The sequence below is a fragment of the Crinia signifera genome, chromosome 7 (assembly GCF_055691185.1).
Source record: "Crinia signifera chromosome 7, ASM5569118v1, whole genome shotgun sequence".
NCBI lineage: Eukaryota > Metazoa > Chordata > Amphibia > Anura > Myobatrachidae > Crinia > Crinia signifera.
The window spans coordinates 12296518-12314894 of record NC_139223.1 but is presented as its reverse complement, the minus strand read 5'-3'; the positions used below and the strand labels follow the sequence as shown (position 1 = coordinate 12314894).

Genomic DNA, 18377 nt, shown 5'->3' with positions numbered 1-18377 from the left:
TAATTCACAGATGGACATTTAGGAAGGACGCACAGGGCCTGATTCACAGATGGACATTTAGGAAGGACGCACAGGGCCTGATTCACAGATGGACATTTAGGAAGGACGCACAGGGCCTGATCTCACAGATGGACATTTAGGAAGGGCGCACACGGCCTGATTCACAGATGGACATTTAGGAAGGACGCACAGGGCCTGATTCACAGATGGACATTTAGGAAGGACGCACAGGGCCTGATTCACAGATGGACATTTAGGAAGAAAGCACAGGGCCTGATTCACAGATGGACATTTAGGAAGGACACACAGGGCCTGATTCACAGATGGACATTTAGGAAGGGCGCACAGGGCCTGATTCACAGATGGACATTTAGGAAGGACGCACAGGGCCTGATTCACAGACGGACATTTAGGAAGGACGCACAGGGCCTGATCTCACAGACGGACATTTAGGAAGGACACACAGGGCCTGATTCACAGATGGACATTTAGGAAGGACACACAGGGCCTGATTCACAGATGGACGTTGAGGAAGGGCACACACAGCCTGATCTCACAGATGGACATTTAGGAAGGACACACAGGGCCTGATTTACAGATGGACATTTAGGAAGGACGCACAGGGCCTGATGGTAAAGAACCCGGCGCACATGTGAACAGGGGCTTAGCTTCATGGGTAGGGGGCATGTTTGCATTACTATGGTGGTGTGGCTTCACAGGAAGCCCCCTGGTTACTTCACTCTGAGGGCATGCCAAGCATCCCCATAGGATGGGACCACTGGGGAGGCAGAGGCGGTACCATGGTGGAAGAGGAAGCTGCCACCATGAAGAAGAAGGAGGGTAGGAGTAGGTGGCAGCAGAATCAGGCAGGAGGTGGCTACTGTGGTGTGTATTCTAGGAGTAGGCTGCCTGGCCCCTGCACAGAGGAGATGGTGCAATGTGCGCTCTAGTGCAGGAGCCGGGCAGACTATTCCTGTAATGCGAAGACCCTGACTGCCCACGGCTGCCGCTCCTACAACCACCTGGAGGTGCGAGCTGCCCCATCATCCCAGCACCTATGTCTCATAGTACCATTAAAGTCACCTATACTATGGTGAAAAGGGGACATATAATAATCAGTTTGAACTAGCTTCTAGGCAGGACCCCCAGGGCAAGGTGACGAGCATGTAACAAATACAAAGCTGTGCATCTGGACAATCAGAAGAGGTGAACGATGACCCCTGACCAACGGAAGACCCGCTGGATTGTTTTTCCCTTTAAATGAATGCTCCCTGTTCCAGGAGCTCACTATGGGCCTTATTCTGGTTAGGTCGGTGCAACGTATGTACGGTCCGTTTTCCCGTACGCAGACGGTGAGCGTAAGTCCGCCCACAGAACAGCTGCATACGGACGGTCACAAACACCGACAATGGGAAGTGGCGTACACTTGAGCGTACGCAACTGAATATGGACAGGTCTCCTCTTAGGCACCATTAACTGGCGTACAACAGAGCGTACGCCACCGTATATGGACGGGTCTCGTCCGTTTTCACACCAACATCTTCCGTATATCTGAGCGTACGCCACAGTGCATGGACGGGTCTCGCCTTTTTTCAATGGAAAACTCAGCGTGTGTCACCGATCGTGAGAGTGATCGTACGTCCGTGCACGGTGGCATTCCCTTCACATATATGGCACTGCAAATCAACTATAATTAAGACAATTAAAAATGGCTGAGGGCTGCATAAGCCTGAGGTGATATAAGAGCCTTGACTTAGGTTCATTCAAAGGTCAGGCTAGAAAAAACTGAGTGTGGGGTTTTTTCTGCCTGGTTACAAGCTGGTGACCAGGCAGAGAGCCTATCAGGGGGCCAGGGGGAGTAGCCAGCTGAGGGGTATATATAGGTTCAGCAGTCATGTGATCCCCTCCTCCTTTCTTTTACCAGTTTGAAAGCCCTCCCTCCCGCCCTGTTATCATGCTCACGTGAGGGATGGGTTAATCCCTCTGAGTGACTTGGCGGTTTTCAGCGTTTCTTTTTTCAATTTTTTTATTTTGTGGCTTTTCAGCGGTCATCGTGGGGCACCACCCTTTTCGTAGGTCGGCGGGTGGTCCTTCCCATGCGGGTGGACAAGGGGCGTTCCCCTGTGGGACCGCCCACTGGCTCAGCCAGGTTAGGGGGTGGTGAGACCCTCACGATGCGGGTTGTGCAATTAGGAGGCGGTGGTGAACCCCTCCTGGAGTGCTTGTTTACATATATCAGGTTGACTGGGCTGGCGTGTGGTAGCGACTTATTTTTGCCATCATCCAATCCTTTAGTTTAAAAGTTAGGGACTTGATCTCAAAATTCCAAATCCAATTAGTTTAGCTAACAAGGTCTTTCAATAAATAATCTTTCTGACCTTTTTAAACTTAATTCTCAGTTGTCCGTGTGGTTATTTCTGGTCCGTGTGATTTATTTGGTGTCGTTTTAATTATTTTAGATAAGAGTTTTTTTTTAATTAAAGATAATGTATAGGTATTAAGTTATGGGCTACTTAGTAATTATTCTAACTGTTATTCTATAATTGTTGTCTATTAACTCAATTGTCTACCTTAATAAACACCCTAATAAAACAAAATTTTAACCCTCATTACATGTATATTTATTATGTTCTAATGTTGCATTTTAATCACTATCTATGTGTCCCCACTTTGGTTTTACTTTTAAATAAAGTTATGTTGGTGTTACAGTGAAAAAGTTGACACATGTCGACTTCTGTGAATTGAGTGAACTGCTTTTTATAGTATACAAAAACACTTACTGAATGGGTGTAAATGGTTATAAAATAACTACCTTGCCATATATAAGCAGGTCTTGGAATTAATCTTACCTAAAATGAAACCAACCTTTACATGTTGAGAAGTGTAGAAAGATAAGCTTCCAATGTGTTTGAGGGCTGTGTGTGGCTTGCAGGTAGTGAAATCATGGTTTTCACTTAATAGCCTGCAGCATTAATTATTACTACAGGAGACAGGATTATATGCAACAAAAAAAGCATGAAATATGCATGCAAATATGCATGAATAATACTTAATATATGCATGAAAAGTGTTAAAATATGCTACATTAAATAATAAAAAAAGTAATTTTTAACTTATTTATTTAAAAATCAGCATACAATTAGTTGCAAATAAACCTCAAAAATAGGCCCACAGCATCTGCAGATGTCAGTATGCTGGCTGCTACAGCATACTGCAGCGTCCAAAGCTCTTCTTGCATCAACTGCACGGACCCTCATCTTCAGCGCCGATGGGTCAAATGTCAGCTTAACGTGGGAGGGCGGCGCAGTGGAAGGCTTCCTCCCTGCGCCACATACTCACTGTGACACAGCATTTCCTCCGCGCCACGTGATGTCACAACCCTTCTGCCCGCCTCCTCTGCTGCAGAAGTCTGTCTCTTGGTGTAAAGTCCTAGGCCAGGGGCAGGCAAAAGTTCAGGAGCTCGTAATGGCATCCGCCCTCATTGACTTTTATCAACATGGATTGGCAGCCTAGAGCAGTGTCAGACTGTACGCGTAGTACATCCAAGGTTCCCAACTCTGCGCACATATTGCCCCGGTCTGCACACTCTACCACTACCTGGCCAGCAGCCGCAGGGCAAAGCAGTGCTGTGACTCGCGGGTGGGAAGAGGACGGGGCCTAAAATATGCACCATCACTAGGTTTTAGGTAAAATATGCAATAACCAGTGAGAATGGGCGAAATATGCAAATGCATATAATCCTGTCTCTAGTAATCAGTGACACTGGCACACACACCGTTACATGCATCATGGTGAGCAGACACCAGACGTGTATAGTGTTCTCTGATTGTGCGGCACACACACCGTTACATGCATCATGGTGAGCAGACACCAGACGTGTATAGTGTTCTCTGATTGTGCGGCACACACACCGTTACATGCATCATGGTGAGCAGACACCAGACGTGTATAGTGTTCTCTGATTGTGCGGCACACACACCGTTACATGCATCATGGTGAGCAGACCCCAGACGTGTATAGTGTTCTCTGATTGTGCGGCACACACACCGTTACATGCATCATGGTGAGCAAACACCAGACGTGTATAGTGTTCTCTGATTGTGCGGCACACACACCGTTACATGCATCATGCTGAGCAGACACCAGACGTGAATAGTGTTCTCTGATTGTGCGGCACACACACCGTTACATGCATCATGGTGAACAGACACCAGACGTGTATAGTGTTCTCTGATTGTGCGGCACACACACACCGTTACATGCATTATGCTGAGCAGACACCAGACATGTATAGTGTTCTCTGATTGTGCGGCACACACACCGTTACATGCATCATGCGGAGCAGACACCAGCCGTGTATAGTGTTCTCTGATTGTGCGGCACACACACCGTTACATGCATCATGCTGAGCAGACACCAGGTGTGTATAGTGTTCTCTGATTGTGCGGCACACACACCGTTACATGCATCATGCGGAGCAGACACCAGGCTTGTGTAGTAATCAGTGACACTGGCACACACACACTGTTACATGCATCATGCGGAGCAGACACCAGACTTGTGTAGTGTTCTCTGATTGTGCAGCACACACACCGTTAAATGCATCATGCGGAGCAGACACCAGACTTGTGTAGTGTTCTCTGATTGTGCGGCACACACACCGTTACATGCATCATGCGGAGCAGACACCAGACTTGTGTAGTGTTCTCTGATTGTGCGGCACACACACCGTTACATGCATCATGCTGAGCAGACACCAGACTTGTGTAGTGTTCTCTGATTGTGCGGCACACACACACCGTTACATGCATCATGCTAAGCAGACACCAGACGTGTATAGTGTTCTCTGATTGTGCGGCACACACACCGTTACATGCATCATGCTGAGCAGACACCAGACTTGTGTAGTAATTAGTGACACTGGCACACACACCGTTACATGCATCATGGTGAGCAGACACCAGACATGTATAGTGTTCTCTGATTGTGCGGCACACACACCGTTACATGCATCATGCTGAGCAGACACCAGACATGTATAGTGTTCTCTGATTGTGCGGCATACACACCGTTACATGCATCATGCTGAGCAGACACCAGACATGTATAGTGTTCTCTGATTGTGCGGCATACACACCGTTACATGCATCATGCTGAGCAGACACCAGACATGTATAGTGTTCTCTGATTGTGCGGCACACACACCGTTACATGCATCATGCTGAGCAGACACCAGACTTGTGTAGTGTTCTCTGATTGTGCGGCACACACACCGTTACATGCATTATGCTGAGCAGACACCAGACATGTATAGTGTTATCTGATTGTGCGGCACACACACCGTTACATGCATCATGCTGAGCAGACACCAGACTTGTGTAGTAATTAGTGACACTGTTTGGCACACACACAGTTAAGTGTGTAATACAGAACAGACCTTGGAGCGCACATAATGATGTAATGAGCGATTAGTATCCAAGTGTCTGGGAAGCCGTCCCAGCATCTACAGACTAAACATTGGGGCGAGAGTCTAGCCTGAGCACAACGCGACACAAAATGCTTCCACGCCGGGACACGACGCATAATGCTTCCACGCCGGGACACCGACGTACAATGCTTCCACGACAGGACACTGGTCCCACAATGCTTTCAAGCGGGGACACGGACGCACAATGCTTCCACGCCAGGACACAGACGCACAATGCTTCCACGCCGGGACACCGACGCATAATGCTTCCATGCCGGGACACTGGTCCCACAATGCTTCCACGCGGGGACACGGACGCACAATGCTTCCACGCCAGGACACCGATGCACAATGCTTCCACGCCGGGACACCGACGCATAATGCTTCCACGCCGGGACACTGGTCCCACAATGCTTCCACACCAGGACACTGGCCTACAATGCTTCCACGCGGGGACACGATGCACAATGCTTCCACAACGGGACACTGACGCACAATGCTTCCACGCCAGGACACTGGTCCCACAATGCTTCCTCGCCGGGACACCGACGCACAATGCTTCCATGCTGGGACACTGACACACAATGCTTCCACGCCAGGACACTGGTCCCACAATGCTTCCACGCGGGGACACGGATGCACAATGCTTCCACGCGGGGACACGGACGCACAATGCTTCCACGCCAGGACACCGATGCACAATGCTTCCACGCCGGGACACCGACGCATAATGCTTCCAAGCCGGGACACTGGTCCCACAATGCTTCCACACCAGGACACTGGCCTACAATGCTTCCACGCCGGGACACCGACGCATAATGCTTCCACGCCGGGACACTGGTCCCACAATGCTTCCACACCAGGACACTGGCCTACAATGCTTCCATGCTGGGACACTGGTCCCACAATGCTTCCACGCCGGGACACTGGTCCCACAATGCTTCCACGCCAGGACACTGATCCCACAATGCTTCCATGACGGGACACTGATGCACAATGCTTCCACGCCGGGACACTGGTCCCACAATGCTTCCACCCAGGACACTGGTCCCACAATGCTTCCACCCAGGACACTGGTCCCACAATGCTTCCACGCGGGGACACGATGCACAATGCTTCCACGCCGGGACACTGGTCCCACAATGCTTCCACGCCAGGACACTGGCCCACAATGCTTCCATGCGGGGACACGGACAGGGCCGGCTCTACCACTAGGCAGCTTTAGGCAGCTGCCTAGGGCGCCGGGATCTGGGGGGCGCCACCAAGTCTGCAAATCAAAAAATCAAGGCTGTCTATGAGGATCCTTGCTGTACTTAATGCAGGTGGTGGCTGTGGAACTTCTAAGACCTCACCTCTATACTTTCCCTTACATCCTACATTGCTGCCCCCTCTTCCTTGTACTATGTTGTGGGTGGCAAAGGGGAGGGTGCAGAGGACCTCCAGGAAAAGCAAGGGACTTGGCCACCTTCCCAGGGCGGGGGAGAGGGAGGGGGGGAGTAGGTTGAAGTTTTGCCTAGGGTGCTGAGAAGCCTTGCACCGGCCCTGGACACGGACGCACAATGCTTCCACGCCGGGACACTGGTCCCACAATGCTTCCATGCGGGGACACTGACGCACAATGCTTCCACGCCGGGACACTGGTCCACAATGCTTCCACGCCAGGACACTGGTCCCACAATGCTTCCTCGCCGGGACACCGACGCACAATGCTTCCACGCCAGGACACTGGTCCCACAATGCTTCCACGTGGGGACACTGGTCCCACAATGCTTCCACGCCGGGACACCGACACACAATGCTTCCACGCCAGGACACTGGTCCCACAATGCTTCCACGTGGGGACACTGGTCCCACAATGCTTCCACGCGGGGACACGGACGCACAATGCTTCCACGCCAGGACACCGACGCACAATGCTTCCACGCCGGGACACCGACGCATAATGCTTCCACGCCGGGACACTGGTCCCACAATGCTTCCACGCCAGGACACTGGTCCCACAATGCTTCCATGCCGGGACACGGACGCACAATGCTTCCACGCCGGGACACTGATCCCACAATGCTTCCACGCCGGGACACTGGTCCCACAATGCTTCCACGCCGGGACACTGGTCCCACAATGCTTCCATGCGGGGACATGGACGCACAATGCTTCCACGATGGGACACTGACGCACAATGCTTCCACGCCGGGACACTGGTCCCACAATGCTTCCACCCAGGACACTGGCCCACAATGCTTTCATGCGGGGACACAACGCACAATGCTTCCACGCCGGGACACTGACGCACAATGCTTCCACGTCGGGACACTGGTCCCACAATGCTTCCACGCCAGGACACTGGTCCCACAATGCTTCCACGCGGGGACACGATGCACAATGCTTCCACGCCGGGACACCGACGCACAATGCTTCCACGCCGGGACACCGACGAACAATGCTTCCACGCCGAGACACCGACGCACAATGCTTCCACGCCTGGACACCGACGTACAATGCTTCCACGCCAGGACACTGGTCCCACAATGCTTCCATGCCTGGACACCGACGCACAATGCTTCCACGCCAGGACACCGACGCACAATGCTTCCACGCCAGGACACCGACGTACAATGCTTCCACGCCAGGACACTGGTCCCACAATGCTTCCATGCGGGGACACGACGCACAATGCTTCCACGCCGGGACACCGACGTACAATGCTTCCACGCCAGGACACTGGTCCCACAATGCTTCCATGCGGGGACACGGGCGCGCAATGCTTCCATGCCGGGACACCGCCGCACAATGCTTTCACGCCGGGACAGCGACGCACAATGCTTCCACGCCAGGACACTGGTCCCACAATGCTTCCATGCGGGGACACGGACGCACAATGCTTCCACGCCAGGACACTGGTCCCACAATGCTTCCATGCCGGGACACCGACGCACAATGCTTCCACGTCGGGACACCGACGCACAATGCTTCCACGCCGGGACACCGACGCACAATGCTTCCACGCCGGGACACTGGCCCACAATGCTTCCACACGGGGACACTGGCCCACAATGCTTCCACACGGGGACACTGGCCCACAATGCTTCCACGCGGGAACACTGGTCCCACAATGCTTACATGCCAGGACACGGACGCACAATGCTTCCACGCGGTAACACTGGCCCACAATGCTTCCATGCCAGGACACGGACGCAATGCTTCCACGCGGGGACACTGGCCCACAATGCTTCCATGCCAGGACACAGAAGCACAATGCGTGTACGCGTGGACACTGGCCCACAATGCTTCCATGCCGGGACACGGACGCAAAATGCTTCTGCGCCAGTACGCAGACGCGCAATTCTCCCATGACTTGATGGGCGCACAATGCAGCAGCACAGAGTATATCAGGAGATGAGTGATGTGTCAGTGAGGGCATGGCTGCATGTGACAGGGGCAGTGACATAATGTGAGGAGGGGAATGGAGGCAGCAGGATGCCACAGACTGAGAGTTATATAGTGGGAGGATCAGGATCCCAGCAGCACAGAGTATATCAGGAGATGAGGGATGTGTCAGTGAGGACAGGGCTGCATGTGACAGGGACAGTGACAGGATGTGAGAAGGGGAATGGAGGCAGCAAGAAGCCACAGGCTGATAGTTATATGGTGGGAGGAGCAGAGTCCCCAGCAGCACAGAGCGTATCAGGAGGAGTGACAACAGGGCTGTGACAGTGACATGTTAGAGGCAGAAGAATACAACTCACCATGGAAATAAGTCTGCGGAGTAGTAGCCATCTGGCAACTATAAGGTAACGCTATCTGGTAATGGCATTATCCCATCAGGGTCAGGCTTCAGGATACTTCACAGACCTTGGTAAGGGGATCACTACTTATTATTAAATATTTGCAGCTTATTCAAACAGGTGTTTTTTTGTTTTTAAAGGGAAGAGGGGGTTGGGGGAAATGGTTAACAGCAAATATTTCGTATCACCAAATGTTTGATGGTGGTACAGCGTATGCGATTATTGATAAAATAGTCCCTTACATCTGACAGTATCCTACAGGGGCCGAGGGCCCCCCACTAATATCTCCCTGTACTCTCTAGAGGTCACGATTCTCTAATGTTGCAAATATAGAATATTGGTTATATGTAAGTGAGGTAATAACGACAAGGACAAGAATAGAATAAATATTTATATAACTTAATCAGACAGACAATACGCCGGTAACTGCATTTCATGTTCCATTATTAAGTGCTCAGAGGTAAGAAATACACCTGGAAATCCTGTCCTGCATTAAGTAGTAAATCACTAATCTATGGACCGCAGAAGATATCCCGTTTACATGATGTCCAACTAGGATTCCACTAGCAGAATCCTCCATCATTCTGTGCTTGCATCAGGAGAGCCCCCAGATCCTGGAGTCCCTAGGCAGCTGCCTTCCCTGGTTCCTGTGTATGTGCAGTTATTGTGAGCTCAGACCTTTCTTATGCTTTACTTACAATCAGTTCAGGTTACGCGGAGCGGATTATCCAGATAATCCTGCTCCATCTGCACCTGTTATCTGAGGTCTACTCCATCTGCACCTACAGTATTATCTGAGATCTGCTCCATCTGCATGCCCCAGTGACTCACAAAGATCAGATGCACAGAAATCTGCTGGCAGGTTCCGTTTAGCTCCGTAAAATAAAAGGTAAAGTACAAATATAAATGCACCCCATGATAGGGTTACCACCATCTACAGCAAATATCTCCATGGTTTCCCTTTGGTCCATTCATTGGCTGTAAACATTCAAAGTTACATTTATTAGTTACTCAAAACGAGCATTTTCATAATTTTCCCTGGGTACGTTAATGCACCAAGTCCTCTCATTAAAAAAATAGAAGTTCTCCATTCCAAAATTCATCAATTGCAAAATATAAATCTAATTAAGTCAGAAACATATAAAACATGTCTAAAGAAAGACGTATCCGACATCAGTAAACCGTTCAGTCCTCAGCCAATCAATGGTCACTCTAATTTTGGGATAAGTCACTTTTCTTTGTCAATCAGTTGTTTGGTGTCATCAGAGGACCCTTTGTCATCTTCTTGACCAGTCTGCTCTCTTCTGTTATTTTCCTTGTGTCCAATAACGCCCCCTACACCGGCTCCAACCCCGGTTCCAATGGCCCCAAGTGCGATCGATCCACCAACCGCCCCGCTGACCACCGCCGCAGTTGTGCTGCCCAACAAAGCCACTGCTTCGACGGCGAGTATGGTTCCAGCCACAGCAGCTCCTACGACCCCTCCGGCCAAGCTCAGGACGCTGCCGCCCACCGCGCAACCGATCCCTACTGCGCACTTTGTAAAGCGCTTGGAATATTCGGAGCAGAATTTCTCCTCTTCTTGTGTTAGAAGCGACAAAACTTTGTCCATAAGCTCCTTCTTCTCATCAGGATTATCCCCTTTCAGCAGCTTCTCATATTCTCCGACCAGGCGGGTGACCTCAGTGTGGGCGTTAGTCCTCATCTTAGATGGGGTCACACCCACAATCTTGAATGGGGAGGACGTCATTGGGGCCTAACAGGAGGCAGGTAAAACACAAATAAACAAAAAATAAATAAATATATATATATATATTTTTTAATAATAATAATTAGATATCAAATAAGTTTTGAATGTATTGCATCTCCTTTACCTGATTGTACATGGAATGTTGAAATATCTTGATCACGTTTTTAATGTTCTTGCGATTTTCAAGTGAATAGAACATCTGGGGAGACAGCCATGTTGTTCAGATGGCCCGGCATTGACATCAGCAGGATAATTAGACTTGTGTATAAGGTAATGTGTGTTGTGTGCAGTATAATAATACAACATGTGCTGTGTGAGATGTTATAACACTAGAGTGTGTTACATCATCAGTGACATCATCCATGCCCAGCTCTCCAGTTATTTCCCTTTGTGTTACTATAAAGTAATGTATCCTGTACAAATGTATATATTATTATATATCATACTGATCTGCATCAATACAAAGATATGAGTCAACCTCAAAACCGTGGGGTGGATGCACTACCATGTGCAGACCCACTCCACCGCACATCGCTCTTGCTGGTGATACCCACCAACAGCAAAAACCCGACATGCGGGTATTCCTGCATATCAAAATGCTGTAAAAACGCAGATAACTGGGTTTTTACAGCATTTTTGAGTTATTGCACCCTGTCCCGGTTCTATTAGAGTGCGACATTTATATTCTACCCAGACTGCAATGAAAGAGCGCCCCAGTGGTCAATGTGTGAACATGTGGAAAATCTAGGATGTAATTACCTCTACAGGGGAAGAGAAACTGTAATGTTGTTGCTGTAATGCACTGACAAACTCCTGGAAAACAAGAAAAAGATTATAGAAATCATTAAAAAGGTACTTGTTTTCTAGCACGGCGCCCATCGCATCGTATACCATAAGCCTTAAAATGGTATGCGATGCGACGCGATGGCACCTGATCTTATACAATTTAAAATCGTATACCATCGTATATGGCATATGAGATGGAATATGATTTTAAATTGTATAAGCACCCTAATGGGTGCTTACAATGTTAAATGCACCCCCACTATCAGCGCCAACCCGAAGCATGGCGAGCGGCGGCGGTACGCGTCCTCTTCATACCCCCACTATCCACGTCGGCGTGGAGTTGATCTTAGATAGTGTGGCGAGCACAGCAAGCCACCGAGCCCGAAGCGTGGCGAGCGGAACGGAATACATGTAAAGTAATACGTGTCCGCTCGCCACGCTGCGGGCTCGGTGGCTCGCTGCGCTCGCCACACTATATGAAGTCGACTCGACGCCAACGTGGATAGTGGGGGTATGAAAAGGTTGGAGGAAGCGTACACCATGCATCGTGATATACCTCATACATCCAGCCTCAGTACACCATGCAGCGTGATATACCTCATACATCCAGCCTCAGTACACCGTGCAGCGTGATATACCTCATACATCCAGCCTCAGTACACCGTGCAGCGTGATATACCTCATACATCCAGCCTCAGTACACCATGCAGCGTGATATACCTCATACATCCAGCCTCAGTACACCGTGCAGCGTGATATACCTCATACATCCGGCCTCAGTACACCGTGCAGCGTGATATACCTCATACATCCAGCCTCAGTACACCATGCAGCGTGATATACCTCATACATCCAGCCTCAGTACACCGTGCAGCGTGATATACCTCATACATCCGGCCTCAGTACACCGTGCAGCGTGATATACCTCATACATCCAGCCTCAGTACACCATGCAGCGTGATATACCTCATACATCCAGCCTCAGTACACCGTGCAGCATGATATACCTCATACATCCAGCCTCAGTACACCATGCAGCGTGATATACCTCATACATCCAGCCTCAGTACACCATGCAGCGTGATATACTTCATACATCCAGCCTCAGTACACTGTGCAGCGCGATATACCTCATACCTCCAGCCTCAGTACACCGTGCAGCGCGATATACCTCATACCTCCAGCCTCAGTACACCATACAGCGTGATATACCTCATACATCCAGCCTCAGTACACCGTGCAGCGTGATATACCTCATACACCCAGCCTCAGTACACCATGCAGCGTGATATACCTCATACATCCAGCCTCAGTACACCGTGCAGCGTGATATACCTCATACATCCGGCCTCAGTACACCGTGCAGCGTGATATACCTCATACATCCAGCCTCAGTACACCATGCAGCGTGATATACCTCATACATCCAGCCTCAGTACACCGTGCAGCGTGATATACCTCATACATCCGGCCTCAGTACACCGTGCAGCGTGATATACCTCATACATCCAGCCTCAGTACACCATGCAGCGTGATATACCTCATACATCCAGCCTCAGTACACCGTGCAGCATGATATACCTCATACATCCAGCCTCAGTACACCATGCAGCGTGATATACCTCATACATCCAGCCTCAGTACACCATGCAGCGTGATATACTTCATACATCCAGCCTCAGTACACTGTGCAGCGCGATATACCTCATACCTCCAGCCTCAGTACACCGTGCAGCGCGATATACCTCATACCTCCAGCCTCAGTACACCATACAGCGTGATATACCTCATACATCCAGCCTCAGTACACCGTGCAGCGTGATATACCTCATACACCCAGCCTCAGTACACCGTGCAGCGTGATATACCTCATACATCCAGATTCAGATTCAGTACACCGTGCAGCGTGATATACCGTATACATCCAGCCTCAGTACAGCGTGCAGCGTGATATACCTCATATATCCAGCCTCAGTACAGCGTGCAGCGTGATATACCTCATACATCCAGCCTCAGTACACCGTGCAGCGTGATATACCGTATACATCCAGCCTCAGTACACCGTGCAGCGTGATATACCTCATACATCCAGCCTCAGTACAGCGTGCAGCGTGATATACCTCATACATCCAGCCTCAGTACACCGTGCAGCGTGATATACCTCATACATCCAGCCTCAGTACACCGTGCAGCGTGATATACCTCATACATCCAGCCTCAGTACACCGTGCAGCGTGATATACCTCATACATCCAGCCTCAGTACACCATGCAGCGTGATATACCTCATACATCCAGCCTCAGTACACCATGCAGCGTGATATACCTCATACATCCAGCCTCAGTACACCATGCAGCGTGATATACCTCATACATCCGGCCTCAGTACACCATGCAGCGTGATATACCTCATACATCCAGCCTCAGTACACCATGCAGCGTGATATACCTCATACATCCAGCCTCAGTACACCGTGCAGCATGATATACCTCATACATCCAGCCTCAGTACACCATGCAGCATGATATACCTCATACATCCAGCCTCAGTACACCGTGCAGCATGATATACCTCATACATCCAGCCTCAGTACACTGTGCAGCATAATATACCTCATACATCCGGCCTCAGTACACCATGCAGCGTGATATACCTCATACATCCGGCCTCAGTACACCGTGCAGCGTGATATACCTCATACATCCAGATTCAGTACACCGTGCAGCGTGATATACCGTATACATCCAGCCTCAGTACAGCGTGCAGCGTGATATACCTCATATATCCAGCCTCAGTACAGCGTGCAGCGTGATATACCTCATACATCCAGCCTCAGTACACCGTGCAGCGTGATATACCTCATACATCCAGCCTCAGTACACCATGCAGCGTGATATACCTCATACATCCAGCCTCAGTACACCATGCAGCGTGATATACCTCATACATCCGGCCTCAGTACACCATGCAGCGTGATATACCTCATACATCCAGCCTCTGCTGGCACTAAGCATCACAAGGTGTATAGTATACACCAGTAGACTGGTGATTAATGTGATATGAGACCATCTTATAGCCGTTTGCGTATACTGTTATATTGGAGTGTACACGAAGCAGAAGGGATCTGTGGCACCCTTTTGTATACAGTCTCAGAGACTCCATCGCACACACATATAAAAGTGTCATATATTACATTAGTCAGAACAGTCTCCTGGTGCCGCAAGTGGATTCTAACAATATATATATATATATTTATATGACTCTATTACATGTCGCCCCAGGTGTAAAGCTGAAGCTGGACCGGCAGGCTCGGAGATACTCTCAGACGCACAATTACTCTGCTCTAATTCACATTAATACTTCTCATTAATTAGGGACCAACCTTCAGCGTCCTCCCCACGTGGGCACAAGTAACTGGCATTCCATTAATGTCCGTCTTATAGTGCTGCCAAACTCCTCCAACAAGGTCCGATATGTATCTCCTCAGATGGTTCATGAAATCTTCATCCATATCTGCGGACAGAGGATGATTGGTTTGAGAACAGTAGATGGACACCGGGACCAGTCACCTCTTATACACACTATCTACTTATCATTGTGTGCTACACATGTGGTGCCACACTAAGGATAGAGATAGAGATACACACACACACACAAATACAATCACAACCTAAATACATGGTGCAGAATATGAGACGTGTATAAACATATGGATATCTTTATATATACTGTAACCATATCAGTTTGTTTGAAGGCTTAATGGTTACAGGCGACTGGGGGCGCCAGGCAATTGTTTTGAGCATCAAGGCAGTTCTGGGAGACTATCGGAGAGAGATGTGATGGATTTCTCTCCAGGCCCTGCGTCCATCACTTCTTTGCTGAGACAGTTCTATATAGGAGGAGCAGGTAAGTGCAAATAGCGCTAACTGTAAGAACAGCGGCATGTACGGGAAGACTCCAGAGTCTGGGGAGTCTTCGAGGTAAGTGGGGGGCACTACAGTGCGTTACAATGCAGATTTGCAATCAGACCATCTTGCAACATGCAAATAAATGTACAGCAGCACTGCGGTATCACAGCAGCACGGCGGTATCACAGCAGCACGGCGGTATCACAGCAGCACGGCGGTATCACAGCAGCACCGCACCATCACATCATTACCTGCCAGGCTCCCCTGAGCCGATCTGAGGAACAGCTTCCCAGGGTACGGTAACAGGAACCCGCTTACGGATGGGCTCCGCAGCGTCAGCAGAACCCGGTGGTATGTTGAACTCTTACGCAGCCTCTGAAAGAAAACATCAAGATGTCACAATTAGGGTAGGTATATATATATATATGTATTTGTTATAATGGTATATACTCGGAGCACTTTGCGGCAAACGGTTACATTGTGTATCGTACGAATCATTATTTCCCCAATATTCAATTGCTATATATTTATTGTTTACCTGCATCTCATGTTCCATATAGGTCCGCGCTGCTTCTCGGCCGCAGTTGTCCGGATTGTTCCAGTCTCGCACCAGAAGATCCAGATGCTGTAACAGAAAACCCCAATATCAGAGGAACCAGTTCTATCACTAGCTGGTGCCTTCCAGAGAGAGCGCGTCTCCCGGAAGCTCAGACACCATGCCGTCCCCCGGCGACGGGAGTGGCCGGGATGAGGGGCTTATTAAAGTTATCACTGCCTGAGGCACTGTATGCCATAAGTTACCCTACATGGTGCACCCCCCCTTACATACGTCACATTATGGGCAGTACGGATGGTGTAATGGTTAGCATTACTGCTTCACAGCACTGAGGTCATGGGATCGATTCCCACCATGGCCCTCACTGTGTGGAGTTTGTATATTCTCCCCGTACTTGCGTGGGTTTCCTCCGGGTACTCCGGTTTCCTCCCACAACCCCCCCCCCCCCAAAAAAAAATTTTTTTTTAATAAATAAATAAAATATACAGGTACTTAATTGGCTCCTAAAAAAAAATAACCTTAGAATGTCTGTGTGTGCTTGTATATGTGGCAGGGAATATAGATTGTGAGCTCCACTGGGGCAGGGGCAGGCACTAGATAAGAAACTGTGGTACTTATGTAATATCTGGACTCCCGTTTTTCTTATGAGACCGCATCCCCTCGCGGGGCTCGCTGCGCTCACCACGCTTCGGGCACGGTGGCTCGCTGCGCTCGCCACACTATATAAAATCAACTCCATGCGTAGTTGTATAGTAGGGGTATGAAAAAATGGGGTGCATTTAACATGGGATAATACATAAGTACCAAACTTTTAATAAATAATACTACGCATTCTGTATTTGTAAAAGGAGAACTTAGTAACAAGTAGTAAAACATAAGAGTGCTACCCTAGGGATGTTCTGTAAGTACAGGCAGAGGGGCGACTTCTGGTGATAGAACATAGTACGTCATATGGATCAGGATACCACCACAGTACATCAGCCCACAACTGTTACCCAATAACCGTTAGTCACAATTACCTGTAGATATTGCAGGGAAAAGGCCTCTCCGGTCAGCTCAGCGATGTGCAGGTACATCTGATAAGAATGGTACAGAAGTAAATGTAACATCTCATATTATAGAGAAAATTATTTATATGGAAATTTTTACTTAAAAATATCACAATTTGCGTCAGTAAAGCTGCATTATAAGACACCCCTCACTCATTGCCTTTACTCTTGTACCGCTCTCACAACGCAAAGTAAGGTTGGATCTTTAGCCGGAGTGTCACCAGACTGATTCTTTCACACCCAGGTTGCCCATTATAAACCAGGTCGAACTGCCGCATTGGTCAACCTGGTTTTATACGTTGTGGTGCCTTCTCACTGCACTCACTTGAACTGGGTCAACCTGGCAATAACCTCAGGTATTTGTGCGATGTGAAGAAACCCTGGCTCTGTGCTCTCCTTCATCCTTAATTCTTGATACAAACATAAATGTTCCCGGTCTGTTGGTAATAATGGAGTTTCACGGTGGGATGTACCACGCACGGCAGCACCTCTATATGCGACGCGCAACGCAAAGGTCAGCTCTCCCGATGTTGTACAGCTTGTGCCCCATCAGCTGTATAACATGCTTGACAGACTTGATGGCAGTCACTACAACTCTGTCTGGTAGACCATGAATAGCGCCGAATCCTGGATCTACATTTTCAACTAAATACCATCAGTCCAGTGAGCCCCACAAGCCCTGACAGGAGTTCAGCATGGCCATGCAGATGTTGGTTGTGTTCATGACCAAGGTTGTGTAGCTACAATGCCACTCATGCAGCAGCCCTTGCCAATGGGGACTGTATGACAAACAATGCCTGTGCCTGTATTTGTACAATAAACAAATGTAGGAAGTCCTTCCCTGGTGCCATCCAAGGCGCTCATTGTGCCTCCAGAATGAAAATGCACCTGCCCACAAGTTGGGAAAGTAGTGGATTTTGTGGCCGATGAACGCATCCAGGAGCTTGGATAGACGTTTTGTGTGTGTGACAAATATATCAGACGCCGTAAGATAAAAATAAGGGAAATTTTAATGAATAAATGAAACATACATGAAAACAGCTTGTGGATTCTTACCCCTAACAGTTTTTGGAGCC

At 49.1% G+C, this 18377-nt stretch overlaps 1 protein-coding gene across 3 annotated transcripts in view; it reads right to left on the bottom strand.

The window, feature by feature from the left end:
• Positions 1-9628: 9628 nt before the first annotated feature.
• The window catches only part of RNF112 (ring finger protein 112), a 30318-nt gene continuing 21569 nt past the window's right edge, over positions 9629-18377 (bottom strand). For all 3 annotated transcript variants that reach the window (XM_083152313.1, XM_083152315.1, XM_083152314.1), the window contains exons 8-14: positions 17272-17328; positions 16235-16321; positions 15948-16071; positions 15171-15301; positions 11762-11815; positions 11127-11201; positions 9629-11008 (exon numbers count right to left, since the gene is read on the bottom strand). In XM_083152313.1, the coding sequence (XP_083008439.1) occupies positions 10481-11008; positions 11127-11201; positions 11762-11815; positions 15171-15301; positions 15948-16071; positions 16235-16321; positions 17272-17328 (1056 nt within the window). In that variant the 3' untranslated portion in view covers positions 9629-10480. The remainder of the gene's footprint in view (positions 11009-11126; positions 11202-11761; positions 11816-15170; positions 15302-15947; positions 16072-16234; positions 16322-17271; positions 17329-18377) is intronic.